At 39.5% G+C, this 17,186-nt stretch overlaps 1 protein-coding gene and 1 pseudogene across 2 annotated transcripts in view; one reads left to right on the forward strand and one right to left on the reverse strand.

Annotated features, from left to right (window-relative positions):
• The window catches only part of PIGU (phosphatidylinositol glycan anchor biosynthesis, class U), a 152,321-nt gene that overhangs the window by 89,938 nt on the left and 45,197 nt on the right, over nucleotides 1–17,186 (forward strand). For both annotated transcript variants that reach the window (XM_006876878.1, XM_006876879.1), the window contains one exon: nucleotides 15,324–15,421. In XM_006876878.1, the coding sequence (XP_006876940.1) occupies nucleotides 15,324–15,421 (98 nt within the window). The remainder of the gene's footprint in view (nucleotides 1–15,323; nucleotides 15,422–17,186) is intronic.
• LOC102839691 lies at nucleotides 2,194–3,241 on the reverse strand (annotated as a pseudogene).

A 17,186-nucleotide genomic window follows, 5' to 3' on the forward strand; every position in this document is an offset into this window, starting at 1 on the left:
AAAAAAAAATGTGCAACTGTTGTCACACCATTTTCAGAGTTGTCCCTCCTCTAATAACATAAACTCACTGTCACTTATGATCATATCTAATTTTGTTATTTGTTGTTAAGTGTTTTCAAGTTGATTCTGACTCATAGTGACCCTGTACAGGGTTTCCAGGCTGGTGAGTTTGAACTCCAGACCTAGTGGTTAACAATCCCGTACGTATCCTACAGTGCCACACCAGGACACTAATCTTTAGAGCTACTGTTATCAGTTATATTCCATATAGACAGATCTTTTAAAAGCACAATGCGCAAGGCAGACATTCTTTACTAATTAAGCTAAACTATTTTTTGGTTTTAAGACTTCAGAGGATATTTTTGTTTTAAGTATAAATATTCTCTCATGACAGTAGTTTCAGGGGTTCATCCAACCTCCTTGGTTCCAGAAAGTCTGGAGTCCATGAGAATTTGAAATTCTGGTCTTCCTTTTGATCAAAATTCTTCTATATAATCTTGGATCAAAATGTTCAATAATGGTAACTGTGCACCATCCAGTTCTTCAGATCTCATGACAAGGCAGTCGTTCATGGAGACAGCCACACATTCTGTTTTTTCTCCTGCTTTTGATTCTCCTTCTTCCTCTGTTGCTCTAGGCTAATAGAGACCAACTATTGTGCCTTGAATGACCACTTGCAAGCATTTAAGACCCCAGAACTATGCAATGAACTTGGTGGTAGAGCAGAAACACATTATTAGGCTAATTAACTAGGATGTCCCATGAAACCATGACCCTTATCTTCTAAACCAAGGAATCAAATCCCGTAAAGTGTTTGGTTGTACAATACCAGGCTGTTTTGACCACTGTAGCTATGTAGTAAATTTTGAAATCAGGGAGCGAAAGGCTTCCCACCTTGTTCTTCTTAAGCAGTGCTTTGCTTATCCTGGGTCTCTTTCCTTTCCATATAAAGTTTGTAGTTGTTTTTTTTTTTTTTTTCATCTCTTTGAAGAATGTCATTGGAATCTGGATTGGGATTGCATTATATGTGTAAATTGCTTTGGGCAGTATTGACATTTTCACAAGTTGAAGTCTTTCTATCCAGGAGCATGGTATATTCCTCCATTTTTGTAGGTCTCTTTTGGTTTCTTATAGTAGTATTCTGTAATTTTCTTTGTATAGTATAGGTCCTGTGTTTCTCTGGTTACATTTATTCCTAGATATTTCATCCTTTGGGTGGCTATTGTAAATTGTATTATTTTCCTAATGTCGTTTAAAACACTGTCGTTATTGGTATAGAGGAATCCAACTGATTTTCGCATGTTGATCTTATACCCTGCCTCTTTGCTGAATCCTCCAGTGGGGTCTAGTAACTTTTTTACTGAGTCTTTGGGGTTTTCTATGTATAGGATCATATCGTCTGCAAAGAGAGAGAGTTTTATTTCCTCTTTGCCAATTTGAATGCCCTTGATGTCCCTATCTTGCCGTATAGCTGTGGCTAAGACTTCCAGCACAATATTGAATAAGAGTGGTGACAAAGGGCATCCTTGTCTGGTTCCTGTTCACAGAGGGAAGGCTTTCAGTTTCTCTCCATTGAGAGTAACATAGGCTATTGGTTTTGTATATATACTCTTTTATTTTTTTTTTTCTAACTTTATTTTAAAAATTTGGTTACAGTTTCATTTTTCTTTTTTTCTTAACAAGTCTACTGTTTAATCTCAGTATTAAAAAAATAATTAAAAAGTCTAAAAAATTAAACAACAAAGGAATGTCAAGGTAAGGGCACAATGCCCTAATCTCAGAAGTATAATAATAGCTATTCCAGTTAATACCTAGCTTCAAAACAAAATTAATTTTTATATTTTCTAAATGAAATGAAATGCACAACTACCATCTTCATCTGAGCTTGTCATAACTCTCAAATACACAAAAGCTTCATTTTTAAGCCTGGTGAAAACTGTAACAGGAATGATGGCCAACCTTAATATGTAGTGTGTACCTTACAGGAATTTAAAAAACAATCATAACACAGTAATAATGCCATTAATAATGAAGTCCTCAATTTAGAGTCTAGAACATTCTTCTGTCAAGGGGGTGGGGGGAAATTCAGTCCTTGAGTTTGTCTCAAGATCTTCATCTCTTGTTTGCTCCACTTGTAGTCTCTTTTCAGTAAATGGATTAATGCTTTGAGTCCAAAATGAGATAATTTTTTTATTACTGTAGATTACATGTTGTTTGGCTAGGAATACAATACAATAAACTTTATTTTGTATAATGCATTTCATACTAGCTGCATCTGAAATGCTTTCCAGAGCAAAATGCTCAGGTTCCATTTGCTCCTCTTGCTTGCATTTTCTTTCGGTTACCTCCTTCTTATGCTGCCCTTTTAGCATAGTCTGTCTATGGACAGTCTGAAAGTTTCTCCTGGCTTGTCTCTTCTTTTTACCTTCTTGATCATCCCCTTCTTTAGAATTAGAGGTTAATGAAACCCCTGCTTTAGGTAAAATTTTCCTTTTTGATTCTTCTTCTTTCTTCCCCTCTTTTTTGCCAGGCTCTTTTCTTGGTTTATCTTCTTCCTTTTGGCTTTCTTCACCCTTTTTCAGTTGTTTTTCCTCTTGCCTTTTCTGCTTAGTTTTATCTTATTCAGTTACCATGTCACTCTCTGAAGGACCAAGGGTGTTTTACCATTTTGGGTCTGCCTCTTGGTTTTGGAATCTTGACTTGTGTAGCTGCAGGGCGTCCCCTTTTCAGACTCACTTTTAGATTAACAGATGTTATTGTTTGTTTTTTCTATTTGTTTTTCTGCCTTTCTCTTTCTCCCCCTTCTGGCAGCCTTCAGAGTAGTTATATGAATTGCTTTAGTCACATCCTCATTGCTGGCTTTTTCTTCCTGGTCAGTATCCTCCTTTGAAACACTAGTTCCTTTTTCTTCAGCTTCAACATCAGATGATGAATTTGATTGCTTAGTTGAGGCCTGCTGACTAGAAATTTTCACTTTTGGATTGTTATCTATTTCTCATAAACCTTCATTAAAACCTTTTGTTTATTTGGCTTGCCATATTTTTCCTTATTTTCAGGGTAAGAAAATACATCCTTTGGTCCCAGAAAAGCAGTCTCATGAATTCCAAAAAAGAAAATGGGTAGTTTATTTGTTGGGGGGCTTTAAAGCTCCATCAGGAACTTCATTTACCTGAGCTGGCCAATGAGGATAGCTTTTTATCTTGGCGAAGATGAAGCCCTCGGGTTTGAAATCGTGAGTCATGTTTAGGGGGTGACACTAGAGTCCGGAGCCCAATGAGGAGTCCAGGCAGGCTGGCGCGTGGTGAGGCAGAAGGAGGGGATGCTGCGGGCTTACAACCCACCTGAGAGCAGGAGAGAAGGGCGTCAGGGTTGCTCGGGGCCGTGCTGTATATATGCTCTTGATTATGTTGAATTTCCTTTCAATTCCACTTTGTTGAGTGTTTTTATCAGGAATGGATGTTGGATTTTGTCAAATGCCTTTTCTGTATCAATCCATAATGTCATGTGGAGTTTTTTTTCCCCCTTTTTTATATGGTGGATTACATTGATTGTTTTTCTAATGTTGAGCCATCCTTGCATCCCTGATATGAATCCCACTTGGTCATGAGGTATTATTTTTTTTGATGTGCTGCTGGATTCTGTTGACTAGGATTTTGTTGAGAATTTTTACGTCTATGTTCATGAGGCATATTGGTCTGTAATTTTCTTTCTTAGTGATGTCCTTCCCTGGTTTTGGTATGAGGGTTATGCTTGCTTCATAAAATATATTAGGAAGTTTCCCATCCTCCTCTATCTTCTGGAATAATTTGAGTAGAATTGGTGACAACTCTTCCCTGAATGTCTGGTAGAACTCACCAGTGAAGCCATTTGGACCTGGACTTCTTTTGGTTGGGAGTTGATCAATTTCTTCTATTGTTATGGGTCTGTTCAAGTCTTCAACTTCTCTCTGTGTGAGTTTAGGTGGGTCATGTTTTTCTAAAAATGTATCCATCTCTTCTAAGTTTTCAAATTTGTTGGAGTACAACTCTTCATAGTATTTTGTTATTATCCTTTTTTTTCCTTTGGTTCTGTTGACATTGCCCATGTGGTTTCTAATGCTTGTTATTTGTGTCTTCTCTCTCTTTTCTTTTGTTAGGTTTGTCAATGGTTTGTCAATTTTATTAATCCTTTCAAAGAACCAGCTTCTTGTCCTGTTGATTGTTTCTATAGTTTTTGTTTTCTATTTCATTTATTTCTGCTCTAATCTTTATTATTTTTTTTCTCTTGGTGACTGTAGGTTCCCTCTGTTAGTCTTTTTCTAGTTGCTGGAGATGCTATGTTAATTTTGATTTTTTCTTCTTTTTGGATGTGTGTGTTTATTGCAATAAATTGTCCTCTCAGCACTGCTTTCACCATGTCCCAAAGATTTTGGTATGTTGTGTTTTCATTCTCATTTGTTTCTAGGAGCTATCTGAATTCACGTTTAATTTCTTCTATTATCCAGTTGTTCTTCAACAGGGTATTATTCAGTCTCCATGTATTAAACTTTATTCCTTGGTCTTCTTATTGTTGATTTCTAATTTTATGGCATTGTGGTCTGAAAAGATGCTTTGTAGTATTTTGATGTTTGTAAATTTATGGAGACTTGCTTTGTGACCTAACACATGGTTAATTCTGGAGAATGTTCCATGTGCACTGGAGAAGAATGTGTATTGTGCTGTTGTTGGGTTGAATGCTCTGTACACATCTATGAGGTCAAGTTGGTTGATTGTGTTGTTTAGTTCCTCTGTACTTTGTCACATTTCTTTCTGGTGGTTCTATCCCTTTTCGAATGTGGCCTATTAAAATCCCCCACTATAATTGTACATTTATCTATTTCTTTCTTCAATTCTAGTAAGGTTTGCTTTATATATATTGGTGCTCTTTCATTTGTAGCATAGATGTTAATTATGGTTATGTTATCTTGCTCAATTGGCCCTTTAATCATGAGATAGTATCCTTCTTTATCTCTTATGCTGGTTTTTGCCTTAACGTTTATTTTATCACAGATTAGTATTGCCACTCCTGCACTTAGCTTGGTATATTTTTTTCCATCCTTCAACTTTTAGTCTGTTTTTGTCTTTTTGTGTAAGGTGTGTCTCTTGCAGGCAGCATATGAAGGATCTTGTTTTCTTATCCATTCAGCCACTCTCTGTCTCTTCACTGGTGCATTTACTCCATTGATATTCAGTGTTATTATCGATAGGTATGGATTAACTGCTATCATTATGTTCATTTTTTGTGGTGCTCCTTGTTCCTTTGTTCTGCATGCCTTCTTGTGCTGTGTTCATGATTTTTGTGCTATTTCTTGTCGGTTTCTTCTTTGTTTTAATGTTTTCTTGTTCTGCTTGGATCTTCATTTTCATAGTAAGTTGTGAAGTATTAATTTTCTTTGGGGTTACCCTATAGTCTGTTAAGTTTTTCCTGCATTTAAGACAGTCTGTTGTATCGTGCTGTCTATACAACCTCCTCACCACCTGGATCTGTGTTTGTATATTTTCCCCTTCTTTGACATTGTTAATATTTTGATCTTTGGTTGGCCTCACAGGTCCTATGAATTCATTCCTGTAATTTTATTCCATTTTGAACTCTGCTGTCCATTAACCAAGTTCCATGTGGTGTTGCCACGTCTGTCAATCTCTGGTTGTTGTCTGTTCTTGCTAGTTTTCATTCCAAATAACTCCCTTTAGGATGTTTGGAAGTGCTGGATTGGCTTTAAGAAAATCTCTTAGCTTCTGTTGATCCTGGAATATTTTGATTGCACCATTGTATTTTATTGACAGTTTTGCTGGATAGACAGTTCCTTATTTTCCTCCACCTCTTTTCAGAGCATTTGAATTTGTTTCACATTATTCTTCTGAATTCCTTCTCAGGCAGATCCAGAACCTGCTCTTCTACTGGAAAGTCTGTGTCTGCTTCTAGTGCATTTGTCTCAGTTACTTTTTTCTGTGTTTGGACATGTGTTGATGTCTTTAATTGTGTTTTCTTGGACATTTTCAGCAGTTATGTGAGTTTTTAATGCTTAAATGGATGTGTGTTGCTTTGTTGTTAAGCTTGCTGAACATCTCGTGGTGGATATGATTTGGAGATAGGCTTTCCTTTTCACATGTAATGCCTAGTAGCTGGTTTTGGCTCTTGTCCAGATGGTGCGGTATTACAGGGTATGCTCGTAGCTTGGCTATAAGGGCACAGTTGCTGTTTCTTCTTGGATAAGATAGGGGGAGAAAGCTCCAACCCCTGTGAGAAGATTGAGGCCAAAAGGACCAAAGACAGAAACAATATAAAAGCAGAGACAGAAACCACCAATCAAAAAAAAAATTGTGATTGACACAGTCCTCTGGCCTTTTCTGTGTAGGTAGCGATAAAGGGCCCTGTCTAGGTTGACTTTGGGGCTGGTTCCCAGGGTCAGAACGTCACTTAAAGTGACTTAAATATTTCATGGCTTGTTTGACTGATACTGTAAATTAGGGCCATTTTTATTGGAAACTTCACTGAAATTGTGAAGACTCCTTGCTGCCTCACATACTGCCTCAGTCCCTGTTTCCAGAGTGTCAGGCATAGGTAGGCTGTAATTTACCAATGTTACTTGTTGTCTTTTAAAATAAGGAGTATATGCCTGGCAGTAGGAACTAAATATTGGTCTTTGGAAATGTTGCCTTTAAAATAGTCACGTTACACACTAACTTGAAGGTAGGACTTGGATGAAGGAAAAGGTAATGTACAATTGGGGAAGTCAGCACAAAATGATCAAGGCAGAGGAAGATTCTAGAAGGAGCACAAGAGCTAAAGGCAACAGAGGTAAATACTATTACATATATAATAGTAATAATAATAATCTAAGTGGAAATACAGACATGCAAGCTGAACAGATGTGGGAAGGTGAATGAGATTATATCCACAAATACATATATACATATGTATTTATATTTGTTGCAAACATATCCATGAACTTAGTAGAGCATACAAGTTATGAAAACTTCTTAGCCATAACCAAGCACCTTGAGGGAATGAATTGCTGCTGGGCCTGGGAACTCAGGTTCATAGTCTTGGAGAACTGTACCATCAAGATCAATTGGCATGACTTAATCCACAAAGATAGTGTTCTATATCCAACTTTGGTAAGTAGCGACTGGATTCTTATAAGCTTGTAAGTGGCTTTCTAAAGTGCAAACAAGAGCAAAGAAGAATGAAGAAAAGTAAACTTGGCAACTTCTCTAGACTTCCATGGAGCTTGCACCCCACAAAAGGAGTAGCCTTATTTGCCCTGACCCCTTTACCCCTTCTGTTTACTCTCCCTTGACTTCCTTTGTGACAGCCCAGGGTTGCCTGGGACACACTGAGAAAAGAGATACAGACCAGGACAAGGCCCAAACCATTCTGTTGTGATGTGCTTGTTGGGTTGTTGGCCAGGAAACATATGTCTGTGGGCAGGGATGATGTTAGTTTAGTGGAGTAACTTGGTTTTAACTTCAAAGACTGCTGCCTTGGTCAACAGCATGCCACCTTTTCAGTTAGCTAATTAAACTATTCCTGTGAAGTAGTCTTCCTTAGACTATAAAGGAAAAGCAAAAATGAACAATAACAGATATTAATAGGCATTTCTGTGTGTTCACTGTTGGTGTTTGTCAACATTGAGATGTTCCAGATTAGAAATTCTTGAGTTTTGTTACCCAAGGACTCTTCTAGCTCATACTCTTTTCTCCACCAAAAGAGTCACTTCCCAAGGAGAAAGGATGGTTATCCTCAGAAGGCAGTCAAGAGTAATTGAGAGCTCAGACCCCAAGGTCAGGAACTAATTCCAGCTCCTTTTCTGGTTACAGCACCTTGGGCAAATCCTTTCATTGTTTTGTAACATGGGAATTGAAATAGCCCTTACCTTATAGAGTCTTATAGAGTGAACGTAAAGAATAAATGAGATGGTGCAAGTAAAGCATTTAACATGATATGAAAATGTGTACTGAGTGCTCAATAAAGGATGGTGCTGGTTGTTATTCTTAATAGTACCTTACCATCATTTTTAAAAGAGCCTTCCGGATTGATCTGGGAGAAGGTTCCAACAAAAGCTTTTCTTACTGGAACCTAGCCCCAGAGGGACAATGACAGGTGATGATCCTGAGACCTGATGATTTCATCTCTTCTATTTGGAGTTCCTCTAGGGGATCACCCTACCCAGAGGACCATAGGACCCAAGGGAGAAGCAGTCTAGGGTAGAGTTTGGTCAGACCAACTCAGCTTCAAAGCCTGCCTTTCCATGACCAGCTATGTGCCCTCAGACTAGTCTCTCAGTCTCAGAGCCTCAGTTTGATCATGGAGATCATACCTGCTTCATGGAGTTAGTGGAGGGAGATAAGAGAACAGCACACTGCTTAAATGCTTCCTTAGCAGAACCTGCTCTACAAATACTTGCTCTGCTAATTGTGATATTTTTTAGGATGCAGCCATAGATTGAAAAGCAGTATGGTGATCAAGGGCAGTATAGTGATGCTATCAGTATGTGGACTCTGGAGTCAGACGGTCTGTGTTCAAATCCTGTTAGTACTTTATAGTTCTGTGGTTCTAAGTAAATACTTGACTTCTCTCTCCTTCAACTTCCTTATCTAAAATATGGGGATAGTAATAGTGTCTACTTCACAGAGTTACTGAAAAGACAAAATGACTTAATACATGTAAAGTGCTTATAATGCTGCCTGGACCTGAGTATGTATACAAGAAATTATCGTCATTGTCACTGATGTGGATAGATAGAGACTGCTCTAGGAGAGCCTGTCCAGTTAAAAAGAACACTTGACAAAGAACATAGTACATTGGGCCCTGCCCCAGCATCACCATCTTCTCCCAGGCAGTTTGGCTTGTTGCCTTTCATTCTGATGCAACTTCCTCTTCAGAGTGTCCTGTGGGACTTTAGCTCTTTTGACCTCATTTTCAGTCTGCCCCCACTGCCTTTCCTGATAGAGTTCACTGTCTGTGACCCAATCCTTGATTCTCTCTGCTTATTCCATTTGTTGTCCATCTCCTGAACCAGCCCCTAAATCCCCACCTCATCTACATTCCTGCTCAGTACTTTAGCTATACCACCCACCTAGTACCAAATTACCTCCAGGTGTAGTCCCTGGAAGCTGACTAAGCCCTACCCCCAGGTCTTGCCCAGGCTTGTTTTGCCCCCACCCTAATATGAACAGAGAGTTGGAAAACGTTCAAAGCTAGCTTGGGTAAGTAATGAAATTCCCTAGTACTTTAGCCAGTACATATACATACTTGACTAATTTATTTTAACATTGTTGTTAAGAACCTGGGGATTGTACAAAAAAAACGTAGTGTCTGAGCATCTGCCCTATACTATATGCTTTGCAGATAGTAGATTTTATCGTTGCAATTTTTTTTAAAACTTTTTTATTTGGGGGGGATGCTGGGTAGAAATGAGTGGGTGTTAGGATTGAGACTATGGCTAGGCTTGTTGTTATTAAGTGCTGTTGAGTTGGTTCCGACCCATAGCAACCCTGTACAGGGTTTCCGAGGCTATAAATCTTTATGGGAGCAGAAAGCCTCATCTTTCTCCCGTGGAACATCTGGTAGTTTTGAACTGCTGACCTTAAGGTTCACAGCCCGATTCGTAACCACTACGCTACCAGAGCTCCTTGTGGCTAGGCTTAGAACTTCGTTTATTGTTAGGGTTTTGATTAGGACTAGGGTTAGTGTTCAGGGGAAGGGTTAGGCTAGATGAAGCAATAAGGCTTGGTCTAGTTTTTAGGGTTACAGTTAGGTTTCTTTTTATATATTTTATTTTTTCTTGAAATCTTTGATTTCTTCTTCATTTGGAAGTTCTGTAGCTGCATTATTCCCTCTTTTTACTATATGGTATTTTTTTTTTTGGTAGTTGTTGCAACCGCACATCTGGTTCTCTATTTTCAGTCTTATAGGTCTGTTTTACCTTTTTGTTTTTTAGCTTCTTATTGTGAATTGAGTGAGGGTATACAGACAAGATCATTAGTTTTACATTCAACAAATCATTCACTTTGTTTCACAGATCTGTTTTACTTTGCATACTTCTGTATCTGGATTGGAATCCTGGTGTGATGCTGTAGGATAAGTACTGGGCTGCTAACCACAAGGCCAGCAGTTCAAACCCACCAGCCGTTCCTTGGAAACCCTATACAGGGTAGCTATGAGTTGAAACAGACTCAACAGCACTTCACAATAACAGTAATATATCTGGGTTGAGTCTAGTTGAGAAGTTGTTTTATTTTAAACTTTTTAAAAAAACTCTTGGAACAATTCTCCAAGATTAGGTCAGCAGGATGCCCTAGCTCTTACCTACATGAGGCTTCCATCTCAGTCCTAATTGTCAGTGCCCTGGCTAAGTTTATAGGTAGATAGATGTTTTGAAGTGCCTCTATGATCTGGCCTCTTCCTGCTTACAGAAGTTTTTTTTTCAATTGTAACTTTTTACTGAAATACAGCATATACTAAAAAGTGTACAGTTATTAGTGTACAGTTCAATTAATTGCCCCCAAATGACAAGCATCCAGATTAACAAATAGATGGTTACCAACATCCCCAGAAGCTCCTTTGGCTCCTCCTTCCAGTCATTCCTCCTAGCTTGTACCCTGTTTTTGAGCTAATTACAGTCTCCCCACCACACACTCCATCCTCAGCACTGTTATCTCTCTCTCTGCCTGCCTGTGTACAAGCTGTTCCTGTGGACTGCCCATCCTCACCTACTCATTGTTCAAAACTCAGGTGTCAGCTTCCCCTGATGGGTTTTCTTTGTACTTTTCTGCTGTATTTTTGTATTTTGTGATTGTTTACTGGGAACTCCCTGAGGACAGAGACTGAGTCACCAATTGCCCTGGCATCCGACGCAAGTCTTGGCATAGAGCAGGCATTCCAGAAGTGTTTGTTTATTATACAGTTTGTCTTAAATATTTGAAGTCACTTTTTATCTTTTTTAATCTTTTCTGCCCTTACCCCAAACACATGTCATTCTTCTCTGCTGTCCTAACATCCTCTTCTTGCCCCATCTACTTTTTCAAAACCCATTAACCCTTTCTGGGTCTCTCTTGTGCCTCCAGATTCTCCCTCATTTCTGCTGAGATTGTGCCTCATGTGCACCTGCCCCAGCATCCCACACTCGGACGCTGCTGACTATTGCAGCACCATATGTCTGCCCCCGGGTTGCAGGCCTCAGCCACCCAGTAGTTTCCAAAGAGCATTCTACACCTGTATGGTCCCTGTCACTGGTCCTCACCTGCTACCTATATGATTCAAGACAAATTTATTTTATGCCTTTTGCACATGTTTGATTCTTTTTCAAAAGTTTTCATTGTCCAGTAACATTGATTTTCTTTAATATGCTTGTATTATTATTATTATTATTATTATTTTTAAAGGAGTTCTGCAAGGTTGGTTTGAATTGCAAGCTTGATGGTTTGAGCTCACCAGCCACTCCTTGGAAACGCTATACAGAGTTGCTATGAGTTGGAACTGACTCGACAGCACTTAACAACAAACAACATTTTTTACAAAGAGTATCATGTATTTTGCTGAATGGTATTCATTCATTCATATGCTAGGTGTTGGGGATTCAAAATCAAGAGAAGCTATTGCCCTTAACAAACTCATACACAAGTGGAGAGAGAAATATTAGCAAAGTATTATAAGACAGTATTAGTATGAAGCTCATTAACACAGGGGTTAGAAAGGATAGCACTGGAGTCAGTTGTGTAGCTTTAGGTATGTTTCTTAGCCTCTCTGTTTCTGTAACTTCGTTTCTTTGCTTGTAGAATGGGTGTGGTTAAATGCTGTCAAGTTGATTCTAACTCATAACGACTCTGTATAGGGTGTATGAGGAGCAGCTAGTGAGTTTGAACCACCAACCTTTTGGTTAACAGTCCAGTGCTTATCCAACAGCGCCACACCAGGACTCCATAGAATAGGTTGCTGTTGTTAAGTGTTGTTAAGTAGGTTTCTGAGGAACGGCTGATGAGTTTGAACCGCTTACCTTGTGGTTGAGTGTGTATCCACACAGGGTCAAACATTATTCATTAAATTTCAGTAAAGCGATTTGAGTAGAATAATGAAGCTTTCACAAGTAGGATATCTACTGAGGGCCTCTAATAATCAGGCACTGTTCTAGATGGAGGGAAAATCTGTACAGTGATGCCACCAAGTAAGTGCTCAGTAAGTGTTGTCACTGTTGGATAGGCACTGGACTGTTAACTGCAAGGTCAGTGGTTCAAACCTACCAACCACTTCTTGGAACCCCTATACAGAGTCACTTTGAGTTGGAACCGACTCAATGGCACTCAACAACAATGGTATTATGACTATTGTTATCACCTGTGCTTGGGCTTCATAGTGACCATTGAAGGATGGGTGTCTCCTAGAAGGACAGCTTAGGCAGAGGGAATAGTGTAAGAATAGACACAGAGAATGAAAGGGTGTGATTTTTTCACATATGGAGGAAAGAGGACAGGGTATGTGTGGGAGAATGCTGAGAGGTGAAACTGAAGTGGTAAGACCCAGATTGAACAGTATTGGCCCTGTTGGATTTTGGACTTAATCCCATTGGTGAAGTGGCACCATCAGAAATTTTTAAAGAGGAAGAATCCTTCTAGTGCTTCTGTGGAGGATAGATTAGGTGGGAGGGGGTTGAAGAGACCTCGAGGAGGAGGCTGTAGAAAAACTCCTGGGGAGAGATGATGAAAGCAAAAACAGAAGTAATGGATGCTCTGGAGGTGGATCAACAGGATAAGGTGTTCGGAGTGTGGGAACTGGAGGGGTGAAGACTAGCTAAGTTCTCTGGGTGGATGTGGATGCCACTTACTAACAGAGGGAACCTTTCCTGAAGATTTCACCCAAGGAAGAAAGAGTGTTCTTTCTGATCCTGGATATCATTATTCTAAAACTCACAAGTCCATTATATTAAATCTTTTCTTCTCTCTTGAACCTTATAGACAGCTGCTACAGACAAATCATTATTGATCTTAAGCAATTAAGAGTGGAAAGTGGCTGTGTTTATTTCACTCCCTGCTGTCTCCTGGGGAGGAGAGAGGTAAAAGTCACCTGTTTGTTTTTACCACATTTGCAAGAGTGTACAGAGTTGGCACATTAGCTCCTCTGGTACAGATACAGGATTTATTCTCTCTCTCATTCCCAACCCTGTAGAAAACCATGTTAAATTAAAAAGTTTAATTCCAGTTTTTTCCTTTCTTAGCCTGTATCCCACAAAATGCCATTCATATTTTTCACCAAATCAAAGTATCCTGAGAACACCCTTAGCAATTGGGCTCCAAAACAGCACCTTTCTCACTACTGCATCTCCTTATCTCTGAGTGTGACCTGGTTTTAGTTCTAGGATTCTATAGCTCAACAAGTGTGTGGGGGCCTCTACTGGTGGCATGGCTTGACAAGGCATGATTCTGTCCTTTCTCAATCATATTTACTAGTACTTTGGATACAGGACATTATGTCTGGCAATAATCAACATGGCAAGACAGCCTCACCCCCATAGAATTTTGTCCTTGGTCTTTAATTCCAGCTTCTTCCTTTCTCTGCCTTTCTTCCACTCTGTATCAATCAGGAATTATTCCTAGCTAGTGAGATTCCTTGGCTTGAGGGATGGAACACTCAAAGTTCTTTTCCTCCTATTTTTTCTCCTCTGATGTTGCCACACTCCCTTTTCCAAAGTGTTTCTTAAGTGTTAACAAATATTAGCAAAGAGCCTATGAATCTTCTCCTTTTGTTTATCTCTGGGAGAGGTAAAACTCCTTGATGGTGAGGTGGTGTCTCCTGTACTTTGAACATGCTATAAGGAGAGACCAGTCCCTGGAGAAGGACATCACATCCGGTTTGGTAAAGTAGAGGATAATTGAAAACAAAGAGAAGACCTGCAACAAGATCAAGTGACGCAGTGGCTGCAACAATGGACTGAAGCATCGGAACATGTTTGAGGTTGGCACAGGACAGGACAAGGCAGTGTTTTGTTCTGTTGTACATAAGGTTGCTATGAGTCAGAGCTGACTTGGTAGCACCTAACAGCAACAACAAAACTCTTGAACTGAATGAAGTGACTAATTCCTCCTTTTATAAAACTCTATGGAGAGGATAGCTGCTATTTTTAGTAGGCGGTTGACCCAAGACTATTGAAAGTGACCATGGGTATTGTCATTTTATGGAACATTATCATTATAAGACCTTGGACTATCACTGTACCCTAGTGACTTCTTGGATACACTTTGAATCCCCTATTATAAAGCTAGGGTTCTCTAGGTTGACTTTGGGGTACCTTATAGCTGTGTAGGAGTCCTGGTGTGGTGCTGTGAGTTAATGTGCCAGACTGCAAAGCCATTTGAACTGCAAGGTCGGTGGTTCAAGCTCACCAGCTGCTCCTTGGAAACCCTATACAAGGTCACTATGGGTCAGAAGCGACTCGACGGCACTTCACAACAATAACAACAATAGTTATTTAATTTTTTTTTTAAGAAATGTTTTTCCTAGTGATAAAAATAAAGCATTTTCATTGTATTAAGTTCAGAAAATACAGAGAAACAAAAATGAAAAATCACCTGCAAGCTCACCTCTCCAATGTGAGGTGAGCATTGTGGTGTTTAGCCTTTGAGTCTTTTTTTTTTTTTTTTTAATTTGTTTAAATTCCTTTTAAATGTGTGATTTTTATTAAGGGCTCACTGGTGTATATATCTTTTATAACCTTTCCATGTCATTGAAAATCCTTTTATAACATCATATTTTATGATTCCACAGTGGACCATACTAAGTTGGGAATGGGAGTTCATTAATGAAAATTAAAATGCTTTAATTTCTTGTACATAATCACATGACCTGAAGATAGTTCCTAAAAAGGGGTACCGCAAAAACAGTGGTGAGTGTTAGGGTATTCACTGGACAGGGTTCACAATTCTGACTACCATAAGCAGTATTTGTAGGCTTAATAAATTGGTAAGTTAAACAGGACGTCGATGTTAATAGATTTGATTACTTTACATATCTTTAGGCTGCAATTTTGTAAAATCTTTCTGTGTCTGAAAATTTTTACAAGAAATGTGCTTGTGATGCCGCAGGCTGCTTTCAGGCGAATTGTTTTGACTTCCTTAGTTTCTTTCAACAGAAATCAAACCAAGAAGCTCTTACTCCCCCTGCGTGTGTTTACATAGGGCCTTGTCCACCAGGAGGCACTGGGCAGGGGATTATTTGAGCAGTTATGGAAAGTTTCGTGTAGATGGGGGCACACTGTGTCTAATCCTGATTGATGAGGCTGGATTACTCCATATATTTATTTCTTTTTACAGGCAGTGCCTTCCTCAGTGCTATTTTTCTTGCCTTAGCAACATACCAGTCTCTGTACCCACTCACCTTGTTTGTCCCAGGACTCCTCTATCTCCTTCAGGTAAGCACTTATTGGTCAGCAGCCAGTGCCCAAGCGACATTTAATACATGACCTGAGCCCTACGGGGAGGGTCGGGGACTGGCCCTACAATTGTTAATAAAGGCATTGGAACTGGATAACTAACTTAAACCTGCTTGCTTCTACTTGAAACAAACAAAGACAACTTTAAATAAAGCAGTTCTAACTGTGCGTATCATTACAAATTTTAAGTGCATTTCATTTGATATATTTGTTGTCGGGATCTACCAACTATCTTGCATTCTCCTTTTCTCACTTAGTAGATGTAGATCTCTCTGAGCTCATTTTGTGACCTTTTTGTACTAACATTCATTTAGTTAGGTTCTTGTAGGGATTAAATGTGACAATGAGTGTACCTGATGTAATTCTTGGATGTGTACAGATGGTAGACATGAAAAATTTACTGCCTGCCATGCGCTAATCTGAGTACTTCACAGACACCATCTTACTTCAGGAACCTCATAAGAACTTTATGGTTTAGTCATGTGATTTAGTACTGATGAGGAATCTGGAATGTTGTGAAGTTAAGTCACTTGCCTGTTGTGTTGGAATGTGAACTCAGGCAGTCTGACATAAAAGCCTGATTTCTTAATCATCTCTCTTTTTTACTCAAATAGGAACACACACATCTCGTCAAGAGCATATAACCATTTGTAGGTCCAAATCCATCTTTAGAAGAGAAATGCTTCTTGAAAGTGTACAAGTGATAGGGCCAGGATTCAAACCCAGAAATGTCTGATTGTAGAGCTTTTGTTCTTAATCACAAATACCATTGTTAAAGCTGTACATATACATAGCTCCATTTATTGAAATTGACCATATGTTTGTCATTTTAAGTGATACTATATCATTATGTTGTTGCATGCATGCTTAGCTGGTCATTCTCCTTTTTGAGAAATTTGAGATATGCCTTAGTTGTCACTAGTATAAATTGTGTAGAAATTACTTTTTCCTTAAGATATGCTTTTTTGCTTAATTATTGGACCAAGATGGCAGATCAGGTGGAAGTGCAGTAAGAGCTCTGCCAGCAACAACACAGAATACCCAACCAAGCAGGCTCAGGGGATGGTCCCAGAACTCTGAACCACATATAAAGGAATATTTAGAAGGTTGGAAGGCTTGGAGCTGGGGAATTTTGGCAAAAGCAAGAAACCTATTGCTTTCTAGTCTGGGACGCTCAGCTGCTCCAGGAGCCGCCATCATGGGTGAAACCATGTGGGGGAAGGATCGGAGCGGCCACAGATGCCTGGCAGAACCGCTGAGATAAAGGTGTGGACATTCTTTTGGTAGCTGTTCATGGGTCCCTTGCTGTCTGTGCACCTCCATTCTGGTGACTATAGGGGTGCCTTAGCTAGTGGGCACCCCAGCCCCACCCTCGGAGGGTTCTACTACGCATGCCCACAGATCTCCTTGAAATTTAAAGACACAGTTTCCAATTAAAACCAAATGGCCACAGCCGGCCCTGAACTGTTTACCGCTAGAATAAAGGCATGAACGGGGATTGTGGGGCAGGACAAGCCAACAAAAAAAAGGAAATAAGCCAAAAATTAAATCCTCTAAGTTCCGTCAGAGCTCGGTCAACAACAACATGGAACACTGGGCCAAGAGGGCTCATGAGATGGTGTTGGAACTCTGAAACAAATATAAAGCTATGTTTGGAGGATTGGAGGGTTTACAGATGGGGAATTTGAAGGGAATCCAGAAAACCATTGTATTCTGGATCAAGACACTCAGCTGTTCCAGGAGC

This window comes from Chrysochloris asiatica, unplaced genomic scaffold (assembly GCF_000296735.1).
Source record: "Chrysochloris asiatica unplaced genomic scaffold, ChrAsi1.0 scaffold00423, whole genome shotgun sequence".
Taxonomy (NCBI): domain Eukaryota; kingdom Metazoa; phylum Chordata; class Mammalia; order Afrosoricida; family Chrysochloridae; genus Chrysochloris; species Chrysochloris asiatica.